The following is a 16,882-nucleotide window of genomic DNA, read 5'->3' as shown; positions in this document are numbered from 1 at the left end:
TGTTGACTCAGGAGATATTCTAGTGCATGACAGAAAAACCTGTGCTTATCACTGACCAACCAATAAATGAGAGCTCTGAGCATGTGAACTGGCCATGCAGTACTGAGCAGTCAGGAACTGCAGAGATGCAGAGACCAAAAAAAACCCAGACAAACAAATCTACAGCTGTGAGCCTCATCACTACTTCAAGCCACTCGAGACACCAGCAATACTTTCAGAAAGATAAGGAAAGAAGTGTTTTCCCACCTAAAGCTGCCAGAAACTCGTGGCAGCCAGGAAGCCTCCAGAGTTGGACACTGATGGAAACCTGGATTGGTGCAGAGGAGAAATCCTGTTCCTTCTCGCCTGCCTGAAGTTGAACCAGGACTTGATGCAGCTGAAAACAATGCAAACATTATCCATTCCTTACAAATCAAACCACTGCTTTTCTGACAGTCACACCTAAGGAAACGCACTGCTGACAGCCCTTCACCAATGCACTCACACACTCAGCTGCTGCTCCTGAACAGAACAGTGAGATGAAAGATCTGAGCAGAGGGAACAGTCCAGGGACAGCCATTATGGACACACTTGAACAGCAGCACACTGAGGGACAGAACAAGGGGGAGGGCTGGGAGTGTGGTCAGTGGAAATTGAGTTAGAAGGAAGCAGAGCAGGAACAAACACACGGGAAGTGAAAGAAAAGGGGCAGCTCACAGACATTTGCTAAAGCCCATACCATGACTGAGCAACACTCCTTAAGTGAAGCCCAGAAAACTCATTCTCAGCATTTAACTGGGCAGAATGAGTCATGTGAAGCCATGGAAGACTTTCCCAATACCTCCACAGCCTCCCAGGAATGACTTGACTCAACAACGCCCAAGGGACAAGAGTAGCAAAATTGAGGAAAAAAAAAAATATGTTTATGAAGATCTGAAACCAATTAAGGTGCCAGGGTCTCATCTAACTCAAAAACACAACCAGGGCAGAAAGGATAGAAAATCATTAACTGGGGACCAGCTAGCTTCAAGACCACCCATCTCTTCCAACCCACAAAAGCTTACGCAGTCTTTTTCCACATTAGCACCATGGAGCAAATTCCAGGCCTGAAAGCAGGGTGAAGACAGTACCCTGCAGCTCAGGGAAATGGCTCTGCAGCGACCAAGGCACTAATCCTGCACAGCAGTGTCATTCCCCTGTGCATGTAATATACTCACCATTCCCACCATATTTTTAACAGCCTTCAGGCAGCAGATAACAAGGAAGGAAAAGAGAGGAGAAAAGAACACAGGTTACTCTGTGCTACAAAATGCCTGTGACAGGGAGCCCTGCAGAGCAGCGACACATCCACATGCAAACCAGCATCCTGACTGCAGGATGCTCTATTCCGAGAGAGAAAGGAGCAATGGAAATGGCTCAAGCTGTGAATCAGGAGCCCAACAGTGTGGGAAGAGGCAGCTCAATCTGGGAATGCCCAGCTCACTGCAATCAGCTCAGACACAAGGCAGGCAGATACCCAGGCCAACCCACATTCTGGCTGAAGGCTGAATGTAAAACAAGCCTTTCTCTGCTTTTATCTGGAAAACATCACTGGCATTTAAAACAGTCAGCAACCCCTAGATACTCCTTGTATATGAAGTAGTACCAGAGTTCCTGCTTTCGTTGTTCCTGCCTTCCAGTTTGCACTAAAAATGAGCACTTTCTATCCAGAAGAAGAGACCAGACTGCCCACATTGCTGTTCCACTAACACCAAGAGCACCTGCCCCTTACAGCACCAATCATCCCTACTGGACAGAGATAAAAACAACACCTATTGACTGAACCAACAGCGTTCATGCTTCAGTTCTGAACAAAGCCTTCTCTCCTTTGAGACAGGCTGTGCCTTTGCTGCTCACCAACTGAACTGTTGAGAAGAAGGAGGCAAGGACAACAAGTAACAGCAGGAGTTGTGAGAGTTCAGCTGAAAAATCCTGAACTCAGAACTACGTAGGCTCTTGTGCAAAAGGAAATTCTGCCTATGGTTTGGGCTACACAAGAACATTTGCAGAAGCAATGCAATATTCCTGCCAGTCTGCATCTTTTCCCCTGGGTGATTTAACTGTCTGAGGCGAGACAATTGTGAAGTAATCTCATGGACTTTCAGATCTACTGGAATGTTGACCTCATCACATCCCATTTACAGCAAGCCTCCCTCTGGTGGTAAGGAGGAAAAAACAACCCTGCTACTGAACAACAGAAATCTCAGGCGCTAACGAAAGAGCCAAGGCAAGCAAGCAAAATACCATGAAGGACAAGCCATTAGAAATATCCTTTGTGCTACTGTAAAATGTGACAAGAAACTATTTCCTTGAAGCAGACATGGCCTAACTGACCCACAAAGCAGGCTTCTCAATTAGTAACTGCAAAGCTGGAGCTGTTGATTTGTATTTTGTGCAGAAAAGACTCGATACCACAAAGTAAACGGAAGCACTCTAAAACGTAATCCCAGCTACCTTTCATGGTACTTCCCCATAACATTTTTGCATGGGGAAAGGGGGGAAATAAGGTGTGCAATTCACCTGTTCACTATGTGTAACGTGTTCATTTACTCAAGCAAGCAAATGATCAAGATAAACCTCATTAGAGGAACAATCAGAACAGTAAGAAACATGTAAGGGAAAGCTAGCCAAGCTGGTGGCACAGAGTGAGGTTAGGTTCTTCTAGGCATGCTACAAAGACAGGGAAGAGGGAAGAGCGTGAAGGAGGTGGGGAGGGTCAGGGTGAGGGGGGAGTGCCATGGCCAGAGGTTGGCACTACCTTTCTCTTTAATCTGGTGAATTCTCACAGCAGAGCTATGAGCACTCAAACCAGAAAAAGCATTGACTCAATAAGTTCTAAGATCCTGGCACTCACCAAAGCCAGGTATTCCCTGGGGTGCTGGTAACTACAGTGAGCAAAGATCAGCCAACATAGGCCATGGATAGGGTCTGGATATTTGGCCTGGATAGGCCAAAAAACAATTACTTCTTCTACCACTTTCCACGTTTTGCTTCTCCCTCACTGTAGAACATATTTTTGGTTCCACTTCTGTCCCTGAACTGTAAGATCCAAGGCCACGCAGCCCAGTAACACGCTCACATTTTTCTTTTCTGGACACACGCTTTCATTCACACAAACAGGGAAATGCAGAATTTCAGCCTCCAAGGCTGATAAACCAGAGCACAAACCACTCTGCGTTCCTGAATTTACTGACCTGGAAGGAACCATTTGGAAACTGGTACTGGAGAAAAACCTCCAACTTACCCTGTTGATGAGCTGCTCTCCTGTTTCTGAAGCTGTGATAAGTTTACAAAGTGCCTGAAGTGCAGGGTTAGGCAAACCTGGAAAACATCAGCAGAAACAGGGACTGCTGAACACCTGTTTATTATCTGCTAGGAATGCAGCAACCTGAATGAAGTGTAACCTCACCTAATTCCTAGAACCTCTCTCCCTAACTGCATAATTCTGGAAACAGCAGCAATTTCCAGAAAATAAAACTTCTTCCAACCTTGCATCTGATCACAGTTTCTAACTGAGAGCAGGAAAAAAGGAAGAGCCATGTCATACTCCTCAGATATTGGGACCCAGGAGTAAACGATTCCAATCTACAACAGTTCCAGTTAACATTTACCTCTAGAACCACTACTCTATTAAAAGCTTTCATTTCATTATTGTAGAAACCTAGACCAGCAGCACGTTCTGCAGACTTAGACCAAAGAAAGGCAGGAAAAGGCAGATGTCTGCATGGACATAAAATAACAGAGCCCACAGCTGGCCTGCTTCTTACCTAGGAGGGACTGTATGGTGCTGCTGCACTGCTGCAGTCGCTCACCAGGGTCAGAGGTGGGGAAGAACACTGCTGCTGGCAGGCCGCTGGCTGGAGGGTCCAAGCGAAACCCCACTGCAGTGAGCAGTGCCTGCCAGCCTGGGATACCTCCAACTTTATTCTCCACGCTTTGCTGGGAAGTATACATGGAGTTGTGCTGCCCATTTTGGATTCGCTGCAATGATTTCTCCACCTGTGAGGAAAATACAGTGTTAGCTTGCTACTGAAGAGATTTTTACTAACCACAACGTTTTACACAGTAAAGAGGCAGGAACGACAGGCTGAGGGACAGCAAGACTGATGTTGAACCTGTCACATGTGGAAGACTAAGTGCCCTTGAAAACAGGGGCTCCAGTAACTCAACAGCCACAGCTTTAAAATCACTGTGATGAGTATCACTGTGCTCTGGGACACTGGGTAAATGAATGCCACAGGAACTAAGCACCAGCCTGACTGTGACCACTTCCAATAAATGGGCAGTGGGATCAGTCTGCACAAGATGATTCACCCTCAGGTTCCAGTCTCTTAAGTACACTGTTCATTACCAGGCAAGAGCGTGCAGCTATACGGTAAGGAGTAACGAGAGGGCCACAAAACCCAGCAAGTGGAATGATGAGCAGTGTTCACGAGTTTCCATTATCTCATGGATACTCCACGTTTCTGTGGGACTACTGAAGACACACAGGAAAAAAAAAGCACTACAAGTCATGAAAGAGTATGCTTGTCATGTGGCAGCTTGGCCTCCATCCTGGCGCTCCCCACAGCAAGCTACTGGCACATGAGGGAACAGAAGTGCCTCTCATCTCCATGTCTGCTCACAGACCTCAGTCACTAGCTCTGCACCTCTGCGACTGCTTCCTCGCAGTGTCCATAGCAATTTTCCTTGTCAAAACAAGTAACCCCATGATAATCTCATTTTTAAAGCACAGACCCAATTCAACAGCTTATGCAAACCAGATGGGTGTGGGGAGGATTCTGTCACGACACAACAGAGGAGTTAATATATGCTCTGGAGTCTTCCTCAGCCGTCCTATTCTTTTTACACTGACTCAAGAGGTTTAGCAAGATAATGACTTACGGTATGAGAGAAGGGTTGAAGGTTCACATCCAAGGGTGAGCTATTACATATTAGGGTGTTTCTCTTCCCATTCTTCATTCAAAGATCCATCTCACTATGACAAAGACTGCAAGCCCCCCCTCCCTTGCCTGCTGGGTGCTGCAGTGTTGCCTCCCTTACCAGATGGAGCAGGACACGCAGGGCATCCCGTGCCCTCTCAGGATGCTGCAGAATCTCAGTCAGGGCCTGTCCTACCAGTGAAGAGGGGCTGTTCAGCTTCATATCACTCCCAATAAGCATGAAGCCTGCAGAGTTCAGAAGAAGAGACTTACTGAAAATCAAGTCAGACTGATACAGAAATAACAGATTGAGAATCCCTATTTGTTACTGGAAACATGTAAAACAGAAGCAGGTAACTCATGCCTGCTCAGACTAATGACATGGTTTACTGCACCCTGCACAATTACTGTCCATTCACTGCCCAGTTCTACAGATTGAATTTCCAGAAAGCTTCTGGATGCTCCTCACTTGTCACCCTCTATTAAATCAATACTGTTTTCCTGTTCATACAAGTGGAATAGCACTGCCCTTTAGTTAAATGTGCCCCTGTACATCTCAAACATGCACTGAATGAGTGGTTGTATTACACGCTGTTTCTCTGTAGTCACGGAACAATTGTGATGAAACACACTTCACCTTGCAATTGCTTTAGATTATATCAAATCTGCATCCCACTTACTATACAATGAAATACCAGTGTCTTTCCCTGACACTGACATTCAGCCACGCTCAGATGAATCAGGGCCTGAAGTGCAGGCTGAATTCTGGACGAGCACAGGGAACACGCTGCTCCCAGCTACCTGCTAGCTCCAATTCTTACTTAATTCAAACTATTTGGCACGAGCCCTTTCTAAAACTCACATATTATCAAAAGATTCCTCCCTACCTGCCCAGTTGGATGGATGGGAGAACTGCTTGCTGCTCTGTACAGTCTTCATTGCTTCACCAAGGGCTGCGCTGGCTTTCATCCCATTTAAGAGGGAGGAATAGAAGGCGTGTACAAACATCTTGGAAGCAGCCACTGGAACAGGCCAGAGGGACACCAGGACACACTGAGCCCCAGCAGCCAGGAATGCTCTTGTCAAGCCAATGACTCCATCAGCAGTGACTTTGCTGTTGGATTCCTGGTAAGAGCCAAGAACCACTAATTTTACAGGAAGCCGCAGATCCAGGACATCAGCTGCAGTCAGCAGAAACTCCTGGAGAGGAGGACAGTCTGAGATGCTTTCCACATCACTGGCATCATCCTGCATCCGAAGGGATTCTGGAATTGTGTAGGGGTTCCCAAATGAACTCTTGCTGCTGGCTGGATTGCTGTCGGTGTTGGGTGTCAGGACCAAAGCAGCTAGCTTCCAGGAGACATGGGTTGCAAAATGGACACACTCTGCCTGAGTGAGGGCACTCATGACTCTCTCTTTTGTTGCTGCACTGCCAACTAAGGGTTGGCAGCCAAGTAACTCTGATACCATATAGGCTTCCTCTTCTGCAGAGGGCATAGGTCCCCACAGCCACCTATCCATAACTGCTGAAGGGAGCTTGGGATTCCCTATGACAGCTGCCATTGAGGTAGAACTGGAGTAAGCAGAAGTATTCTTCTTCCCATGGGACTACATAGAGAGAAAAAGAAAGTGAAAATGGGTTTCAGAGATCTGTCTGCTGAGGTGTTGCTAGTAAAGCATCCTGTCTCCGTGGTTCTGAACAAGTGTGGATGTTGTAACTACAAAAAAAAAAAAAAAACAACTGTGGATTTCATTAGTCTTTTCCATTTAAATACTCCAAGGAATATCTCCACTTTAGGATTTCTGTCCCCACTTCGTGGGTGAATAAACAGATTAAAACAGAAAGGAACAGTCTTAGGCCAGCTCATCCTGCAGGGCTGTAAGAGAGCTAAAAGTATAAAGAAGATCCCAGCTTCCCACTTCAAGGGAGGATGATTTGCAAACACTAACTGGTTTCTAGCACCTGTATTGCAAGGCTTAGCACGTCCACTGCCAACAGCATGGTGCTGCATGCAGCTGATTACTGGGGCCTGATACTGACCAGAAATCCTTAATCCCATCAGTAACAGAGAAAATATTCAGAACCTTTTGCTGTTCAGGGCAAGACACGCAGCGTTAACACTGCTCAGCAGGAGAGATGTGACTTAAGATGTTCTCCCTGGAGACACAGACCTTAAAAAAGCTGACAGTGTTTGCCACGCATCAGCATGAAGACATTTCAGTGAGATTTGCTGGTGGTATTGGCTTTGACTTATGGCTTCACTGTCATGAGACATCAACGGCCTTCTCCACACAGAAAGTAGGGAAACGTAACCAGGAACATGACAGGACAGTTAACTCACCAAGGAAGCTCAGTGTGTACCACAAACACCTGTGTTTCTGCAGTTTGCCCACAACCCAAGATATGCTGCCCTTCAAAGGAGGATATCCAATTCCCCTTGTCCTTCCTGGCATGTCTGGTGTTGTGATTCTGTGCTGCAGAAACTGTACCAGAATACTTTGCACCTGGGAGTGCTGCAGGAAGGTGGCACATTTGCCATTTCTATAGTGTAGGAGGACAGAGCTGCTGCTATTCCTGCATGCATAGGAACTTATACCTCGGGGGAGAGGTTCTGTGAGTGGGAGGTTTTAAAACGCAGTGCCAGACCTTGGAGCTGGGATTCAGTGACTGGATGGATGGTACTGCAATGAGGCTGAAGCGCTCATACAGGTACTCATTGGAGGAACTGCCCTTGAGGAGAGCAAAAGGAATGAGGTACAGTTCTCCCTCCAGAACCAAGATCAGCTGGCGGTGACGGCCAACAGGTCCACTGGAATGCATCAAGCCCTGAAAAGCAAAGAGAGAGAATTAGTGGGGTCCTTTCACTCCAGCAGTGCACAGCCTGCACTTCCAAAGAAGTCTCAAGGATTTGGATGCAAACTGTCATTACATTTCTAGGCAATTCTACACCTTTAAGGCAGAGCAGCAGCAGTATCTAGTCCTGGTAAATAGATCATTTCTTTGAAGATGAAAGCTTCAGTGCAGGATTGGGTGAGAGTAAGTCCTTATTTTGACATAGCTTTGGAGCTAACCAGTTCAGTCAGAGCTGCTCTGCTCCCCTCCAGGCTGCTCCATGTTCCCAAAGACAAGATCACTTCGCAGTGTGCACTGCAGGATGGAGGCAAGGATCAAACATGTAGGACTGCTGTTCTTAGGAGAATTTTAATTTTAAATGATTTAATCTCCATCAGATGCAGCAAGTATCTGTTTTGACATCAGAGAAACAGCTTCTTGGGCTCCTCTGATCTGGAAATTCAGGGGCTTCAACAGAACAGCAGTAAAGGAAGCATGTTTTCAAACAAGTGGCACTTCATGAATAACAACCCCACAAAACCTCTGCGGATCTAGTTAGACTCTTTTTGGAAGAAATAACACTCATGTTCTAACACTCTTCTGCTATTTATCAGATGTTAATCCCTTTGAAATCCCAGCTTTACAGCAAAGTTATTTCATCTCAGTCCCCATTTAACAGAAGACAGAATAATCTTCCTTATTTTGGTGTCAGCAGTGAACTACTATCGCAAATGGAAACACAAACTTTCAAAACACGGCATGCATGAATAACATCAGAAAATCCTGAAGTGCATACACACTGCATAATCACAGTCCAACAGAAAACAAACAACTATAGTGCAGTTTGAGGGTGAATTTTACTACTATTATCAGGTTTTATATAAAATGGCCCTAACACGATTCCTCCCCTCCACTTTGCTCAGGGTCTAGCTGGAGCAGACTTCCAGACTGCACAGTGATGCACTGATAGCTGAGGATTAATTTGAGATACACTGACCCCATCTCACTACCAATCAGAGAATAACAGGAATTTGCAATTGGTCTCAAGCTTTGGCTCTCAGGCAGCAGCAAAGATGAATGAACATTATTAAGAAACAGAAGTTCCAATCTGGTAGTTTCCTCCAAAGGGAGTTGGGACTGAGTCAGAAATGCCAAAAAACACATCAGCTACAGTAGAGTGTCAAACAGTAGGAAGCTGAAGAGAGACAGTGAGGTGCTTTCAATGGCTTTTTGGCTTTTTAAGGGTAACAAAACTGCTGAAGGATAAGAAATTTTTCATTTTAAAGGAATTAAGAACAGTTGTTGACCTCTTGCTGTTTCTCCTTCCCTCCTTACAGCTCTGGAGCTCATCCTGCCCACAGACTGGAGACGAAGATGCAGGGCCATCCCTGACACACAGCAGCCTTAGGAGCCATCCTGTGAACCATGTCTGTTCCAGCCTGACATGCTGTTTACAACACCAGCAGCCCCAAGGGATGCTTGCCCAGCACTGGCTGCCTGTGCTGAACCAGGATGCGTGCTCTGCAGCTAAATCCACCAGCTCCCATTCAGCCCTGCCACTTTTTGCAGGGCCCAAGCTGACAAGCAGTAGCTTCCCACCAGGGGGTTGGTATTTTTTTTGTTTTTAATAAATACTCCTTTTTCTCTATTCCTCCAATTCTGTTGGCAATAGAATCGGAGCATCTGTACCAGAGTGACACACACCTAGCAGAATTTTCTGTTTGTATGGGTTTTTTTCTGTACTTACAACAGTTTTTCACTCTTCCTGACCTATACGCCCCTCAGTGGGTCTGCCAAGTTTGACAATAAAGATTAGCAATCAAGGACACACTTCCTTCATCAAAAGCATTAAGCTTTGGCACCTGACTGGAAGTGGTCCTTTGTTTTCCTCTCCCAACATGTTCAGTCTCACCATTTGGGAAGACCACACTGAGAGCATCATGCCTCAAAACAACCCGCAGGCTGGCCATTCCAGTTTTCCCAAGTGACAAGGGATTTCCATAGGCAAATAATCTACATCTGTCCACATCAGAAACTTACTCCTTCCATGGGTCCTATCAGCAAGTCATAGAGTGCACGGAGTGGGGGTTTGGTGAAGGAAGCCTGCCTCCTTGGAAGAGAAGATGTTCCATCCTTAACAGGAGACACGGTGCTGCTGAACAGACTGGTCATGCTCTGACAGCTCCTGTGGAATAAAGGGAATTGAGAAGTGAGAGGTTAGTTTTGGAGACCTGAGGTCCACAGTATGCTGACTTTGTAACACTGACAAAGGGCCAGTCCCAGTTCGTCCATGTGGAGGACTGCACTCTGTAAGGTGCTTCACACCGAGGTTTTATTCTCCCACTCAGTTTCACACCACACATTCCCCTGGCACCACCACCTGGTGCCAGGCATCACCAAACACCGTCACTTTGAGGAGCCTGAGATGGCGTGGGTACAAAAAGTTATGGCCCCAAGGAGGAAATGAAATTGCCCCAATCTGGTCTCTCTAATCCGGCAGCTGTGCTCCCCCAGAAAGGTTATCCTTGGCACGGTGCCATGAACACAACCATTTTTTATGAAAAGGATAATTTTCCAGAAAGTTTTAACAGGTGGGCCCTTAAAAAAGAGGAAGGGAGGGAAATGAGATGTTTTACTGTAACAGTACAACAAGGTCTGAAGTGCAACCAGAGTCACCACTGGGACTGTCCAGTAACGAAAACATCTCTGGCATAAAAGGCCACCCACGAGGGCCTCATTGTCCCCATGGGGCCAAATGCATTTCACAGAGCATTCCTTGTAACCCCAGCCTAGATCATGCTCTGATGCTGACGCACAAAGCTTCCTTCCCTTCCTAGTCTTCATGAATCACAGTGCAGCTCCATCTCTCAGATACTTTCTAGTGCCACGTGCTTCACTGCAGCAGCTGACTGAGCTGAGCACGCTTTGCAGATCACCACTGTTTCCAGACTATCGAGCACAGACTTTAGAATTTGATAAGGAAATAAAAACTGTGCTATCCCAACGTGGGGGTTGGACTGGATGATCTCCAGAGGTCCTTTCCAGCACCACGGATTCTGTGACTGTCTGATGCTGTGGACCCTGTGCATTCCCAGTGCCCTGATCCCTGTGCTTAAGTCACATACCTCCACTACATCCCATCTGACATAGCAGCGAGGAATTGCAGAGTTATTCTGCTTCTAATCCAGGAACCAGCCAGCAAGAAGAGCTCTGGTCCCAGCCCAACAGTTCCGACCTCCCCAGGATGCAGTCATGTGCCAGCAGGTGGCACTCACAGCCTCGTCTTCTGCATTAAGCCATTTTCACAGACTAATTTATTGCAGGGGATAGGAGCTTGATTACTCTAATGAGCAGAGCCCCCTTCATCTTATTTGCACAGCCAAGAAAATCTGGACTTATCCCTTCACCACTCAAATAGGGGTTTTTTTTTTGTTTGTTTTTTAATTAAAATAAAACCAAAGGAGTTTCATAAATCTTTCACATCCTTTGTGTGTGCACACAAAGAAGAGTGAAAAAATCCATAGTGGGAGGCTGACAGACATCTTTTGCAGCAGGCAGATGCAACCTGGAGCCCTGGAGATCTCTGTCCCTTTCCTCCCAGAAGAGCACAAACGAGCAGCTCTCCAGGGACCTGTAACAGCATCCACATCCCAGTGATTTCAATGTGATAAAAAGAGACTTTGGAATTTTTCAGGCAAACACTCCTACAAAGCACCAGCACTGGCTTCCAGGACACTGCAAAGCCACAGGTCTGAGCACTTCTACCTTGCACTTGTTGTGTTCCCTCCTCTTATTTCTGGAACAAGAAATATCTCTCATTTGGAGTCTGCACAGGCTGCACAGTACTGCTTATTTACAACCCTTTGTACAAGGCAACAGTGATCAGCAACAAACGGGGGCTCAGGAATGCCTCCACGTCAGCGTTAACTCTGCTTCTTCCCTTTATCTTGAGGTTGCAGGAACGAAGAGCAGTGATCCCCTGAGAATCTCAGAGAATGGAAGAGAAAACCCTCATCATAAAAGCCTCGAGCTCAGACTAATTTGGCCTGTAAGTCCCTGAAGAACGGGCTCTGCTTGCAGAAGCTCACTGTGGCTGGTACTGCAGTCAGCACAGGTCTGCTCTTGTCCTGGCACTTACTAGTGCTCGGGACAAGTCAAATACTGCTCGTGGCCTTGCACAGTCATTCAGGAGGGTTGAGTATAAGACTCACTGCTGCAGTGGTCTGTCAACCTTAGGACAAATGGACATCCAGACCCGTCAGGCCTGTCTCAAAAAGCCTCCTCCAAGAGATTCAGCACCTTGACAAAGCCACAACACCAAGAGGTGTGAAGCTCCAGAAACATTCAGACATGAGCTCTCTGGATGCTTTCAAGCAACCAGTTGTCTCCAACACCCCATGTTGGCACCAGCAGCTCAGGCAGCTATGAGATCACTGCTGTGTCCCTGCAGTGCCCCTTTCTCCTCTAAGTCCACTTTTTTTCAGAGTTTCCTTAACTGCCAAACCCATGTATTCTTTCTTCTCTAAGCAGAGTTGCCAAAGGAAAAAAAAAATCGCACTACCCTACTTAAAAGCCAGAATCACCAGGACACTTGATGACAGCAGCCAGAGAGCACTCACCCTAACCAAGGGCTTTCTTTCAGTTACCTGTTCATCACCAGAAATGGAAGCTGGATGGCTCCAAATAGTCCCCGCATCTCTTAGGGCCTCATTTTCACACGGGTCCTTAACAGCACACGCAATTCCTGTGCATGAAAGAACGTGCACTGGCCTCATGCCACGCAAACTCCCTTGAGGATCTGAAACATGTGAGCACTGCGTTCAGGCCCCACGTAAGGAATGCAGGGCCTGCCTTGGCAGCAGGAAAGGCAAACTCTTACGCTTGGCTCCAAGCAGGCCCTGCTCTTCTTTGTGCCTGGCAGCACAGAAGCCAAGGCAAACAGAGCCCATACCTTCAAGCACTGCTTGTGAGCCACAGTGTTACTATCACCTGAAGCACTACAGCAGCAACAGTTCACTCACTGCTGACCTACAGCTGCATGACCTCATGGCAGTATTAGCTGGTAGAAAAACAATTACACAACAGAAGGGAGCTGGAGACTGGAGCTGGAAGATCACCGTTTATACTCTGCTAACCATTCAATTCTGTTGCTGACTCAAAGTCAGACTGCTCACAATTCCCCATCAGAGCTCTAGGCCAGGGTGCAGAAATGCTGCCTGTTACCCTTATCTCTCTCAATCTCTCTTCCATGCAGACCTCCATCATCAGTGGGGCACACATACCCTGGAGGGTCTGCCTGTTTGATTCTGAACTAGGAAGTACCGACAGCTCACTACCACTGCAGTAGTATGAACAGATATAAATGTGGACTGTGGGAAGATGAGCAAGGCCACTTGCTGGCACCAGCAAGCAGCTCCCAGTTTCACAGAGATGCTGCTACTACAGCTCACAGGCTCCAGTGACTGCACACTGCACTGTAGGCTGATTGTTTTTTCTTCTCCAGCTAAGAAAGACCTGGGGTACCCTGTGCTCATAATCCGTGCTGGAGCACAGACGTAGCCAGAAACCCTGGGTTGCATCATGTAGCATCTTTCCATTATGGGAGTGGTAACACTGGAAAATTTCTGTTTTCAATTTTCATTTTGAATGCTTGCCCTCAACAGCAGTGTTGTGAAAGACTGAGACCTGAGCACACTGTAAGAGGTAGAAAATGAGTGGAGACTGCACAGCTAGTTCTAATTAGTACAACAGTTACAGCTCACAGAAACAAGTACTTCCACAAGAAGCGTATAAGCAAAGAGCTCCAAGTTCCACAGTTCTCAGGCAACAGGGACAAAAACAGAGCTGCTCTGCAAATGTGCAGCCAGTCAGAAACAGAACTTGTCCAGGAGAGAGGAAATTAGAAGTGGCCGTCCCTCAGGACAGAGATGCCAGTTAACAATTGCTGACATGTCCACACTGGCTGTCACCTCAAGCTATCACTTTCATCTGGAAATGTAATGAAGATGCCACTCCCTGCTCTCCCAAAACAAGCTATTGAGTCCCTAAGTGAAATGCACAGCCCTGGCTAAGGTCTCTGCGGGTGGCCCTCTGCCTCACAAGAAAGCACAATGATGCTTTCAGTTGCTGTCCTGCCTCCTTTCTACTGAAAATTTCTATTTTTAAAGAAGGAAGCAATAGGAACCCATGTCTTTCCAGGAACTAGCAGGGCTTCTTTTCCTTCACATGTAAGACTTGAGACTGTGGAACAAAACCAAGTCTCAAAAGGCCACCTATCTATGTAGTGCCTGATGGCCTTCTAAGTACCTGTCCCAGGCTGGACACATGTGCAGCACGAGGCAGCACTGGATTCCCAGTCCCATCAGGAGCAAGGCTCTCTTGAGAAAGGGAGAAATCCTCACTGCACCAAATGAAGAAGAAGAAAAAAGGAGAGAAAGTGACCACTGCACATCCCAAGACGTGGACCTTATTTTCAAGATAGATACTTAATGTTCCACAAGAATCAATGCTTTGAAGACATAGCCATATGAATGGTTATTGCAGCCACGATGGTTTGCTGTTCTGTGTCCTTGAAACGCAGAAAAGTAAGTGAGACCACCAGCAGTATCAGCAGCTGCACTCTGAGGTCACACCAAGACAACTCATTCTCCTTGCTGATCTCCAAGTGCAGTGCTGCATTCTCACCTGTTCAAGAGATTGTTCCTGCTGACCATCCTCAGGAAGCCAGTGGGATCAGTCATTGAGTTCAGCTTGTTATTCATCTCCTCAAACTGCTGGTCCATGATATCTCCAGCTTCGCTCTCAGTCTCACTGCTAGCACAGGCTCTGCAGAGGGAACAGCAGGGTGAAGGAGTCACTGGTGCAGGAAAGCACAACAGCATTGTGACAAATGCTCAGCCAGCTTGAGAGAGAAAACAGTATACAAATTCCCATGCCTGGCAACAGCTAATGATTTCTGGAGCTACAGAGCAACACAGAAAAGCTGAGGTTTGCAGGAAACATCAACTTTGGCCCTTGAATTGCCTAAGAACATGTGTTAGTGCATCCTTTCCACAACAACAACTCCAAGTTCTGCTTGCTCCCTGCACTGGCAAAGCTCAATATACAAAAGACAGCTGTGTTGATGCTCCTATTTATACAAACAGGGAAAGAAACAGAGACCAACAGAAATAATAAAAAGCTCCATCGTGATAGTATGACAGCAGCAACAGTCTAAAATTTCTTAATTGCACATTTCCTGATGTTAACACCTAGATTACCACCTCAGTCAAAACAATGATAGCAGTTCTTTTCTTTGTAAAGATAGACAGCAAACATACTATTGTACATATGTTTTTAACAACTTCCTTTAATTAAATAAATAAATTGCACATCAGCAATTTATTTATTTAATCACTGCCAGCCTTGGAATGAGTACACTTAAGCTAAACCTGCTATACTGCCTGCTAAGCTGTCCTGAATCTCACTTCTCATTCCTTTTGGTGGGTTCCTGACAACTTGCAGCCTTTCTGCAAGGACACGTTTTCCAATAATAAGCACATAAATCAAATTAAGGTACAACACAGAGCAGGCAACTCCATACATTGCTGAAAGGACCATGGGACATATTGTAAATATACTTCCAGGTCAGTATGATCTAATAACCTGAGCAAATAGGCCTTGACAAAAGCCAATCACTTGAACACTGGCATGGAGCAGCTGAACAACAGCAGAGGAGGGAAGAAAGAAAGTGGAGGGGAAGGAAAGGTTGTCAACAGCTGTGTCCTGCACGTTCTTCCTCCAGCTGCAGGCATGCACGGTCTTGACTCCTGGCACGGTTTTAGGTATTACAATGAATATTTGGAGCTCTTAAAAGAGGCAAAAATCCTGAGTTCATGAGCCCAAGAGAGCAGGCCACATGGTCTCCCAGAAGAGAAAGACATCTGTCCCAACACAAGTTCAAGCAGGCATCAAACTCCCTCACGCCTTATTTTCTTTGCAGGTATGTGTTACTTGTCAGCTTAATTAGATCAGCTGTGATGAACACTTTTCAGCACAAAGCCAAACCTGCAGTATAAAACCTAAAAACACCGGAGCAAAATCCTGATGATGCATACCAAGACAGCATCCCTTCCACTCCAGGAGCAAAAGATGGGAAGACATGTTACCATGGTGCAACAGTACCTACAATAAGGGTATGAATATGGGCAGTTATTACTGCTTCTGGTTTCAAACTGTCTCAATTTGAAACTCAGGAGTTGTGCATAAATTCATCTCAGCAGTTTGCCTTGTTTACAGAGCTCAGCTGACACAATCCTAACAATCCCCTTGTGAGATTGCTGCGTGACTTGAGCAAATGGCAACTTCACACTGCACTGAGGACAGAGAGAGGGTCAGAGCTTAACTCTAACCCAACTGCTCCCTGTGCCAGAGCCACCATTTTGCTAACAGCAGCAGCAGCTCACCTGCTCAACTCTGCATCACAGATACTGCCAGTAGCTCAGTCCACATGAGCACAATTCTTTATCCCTGAAACCCTCCTTTTACTGAATCACTACAGCTCATCCTCCCCCAATGGCAATAGCAAATCTTTCAGTGATCCTCCAAAAGAAACTGACGACTCCCAACATCGCACTCAGAGACAGAAGCTAAAAACACACACCCCGGAAGCTCTCAGAACTGTATAATATATTTTTTCAACTAATTTTGTATCTTATATCATCACTTTGGCATAATCAGTGCAGTGGTCACAAAAACATTTATACATAGCAGTAGAACAAACAGAAAGGATGAGAAAATCACTGTGCAGCTAACACAAAGGAACAAAACCCCTTTATCTATCTGCTAGCTGCAGAGCTACATAAACCACACAGATCACTCTGACATTGCTTCCCTCCTTGGAGAACAAGGCAACGAAGCAGAGAAAATGGCTCAAATACATTTTCTTCTAGATACACGTTGTCCATCTCAATTCATACATCTCTTCTGCCTTTCTCATACCAATCATCTTCCCTCTCTCGTCTGGGATGTCTTGTCTTGTATAGTTTATTTTAGGTTTCCCTGTTTTGGGGATTGGTTTAATTTCCTTCTCCTCTGCCACCGCAGGGCAAACACAGCCACAAATCTACTT

At 46.2% G+C, this 16,882-nt stretch overlaps 1 protein-coding gene across 2 annotated transcripts in view; it reads right to left on the bottom strand.

The window, feature by feature from the left end:
• TTC28 (tetratricopeptide repeat domain 28) overlaps positions 1-16,882 on the bottom strand; it is a 125,389-nt gene that overhangs the window by 5,136 nt on the left and 103,371 nt on the right. For both annotated transcript variants that reach the window (XM_065738954.1, XM_065738955.1), the window contains 8 exons: positions 14,458-14,598; positions 9,814-9,958; positions 7,588-7,767; positions 5,828-6,548; positions 5,062-5,186; positions 3,786-4,017; positions 3,263-3,339; positions 247-376 (listed from right to left, as the gene is read on the bottom strand). In XM_065738954.1, the coding sequence (XP_065595026.1) occupies positions 247-376; positions 3,263-3,339; positions 3,786-4,017; positions 5,062-5,186; positions 5,828-6,548; positions 7,588-7,767; positions 9,814-9,958; positions 14,458-14,598 (1,751 nt within the window). The remainder of the gene's footprint in view (positions 1-246; positions 377-3,262; positions 3,340-3,785; positions 4,018-5,061; positions 5,187-5,827; positions 6,549-7,587; positions 7,768-9,813; positions 9,959-14,457; positions 14,599-16,882) is intronic.

This window comes from Cyrtonyx montezumae, unplaced genomic scaffold (genome assembly GCF_038088225.1).
Source record: "Cyrtonyx montezumae isolate F1298 unplaced genomic scaffold, pur_monq_1.0 scaffold_23, whole genome shotgun sequence".
Taxonomy (NCBI): domain Eukaryota; kingdom Metazoa; phylum Chordata; class Aves; order Galliformes; family Odontophoridae; genus Cyrtonyx; species Cyrtonyx montezumae.
The sequence above is the reverse complement of the archived record's forward strand: the minus strand, read 5'-3'. Positions and strand labels throughout refer to the sequence as shown.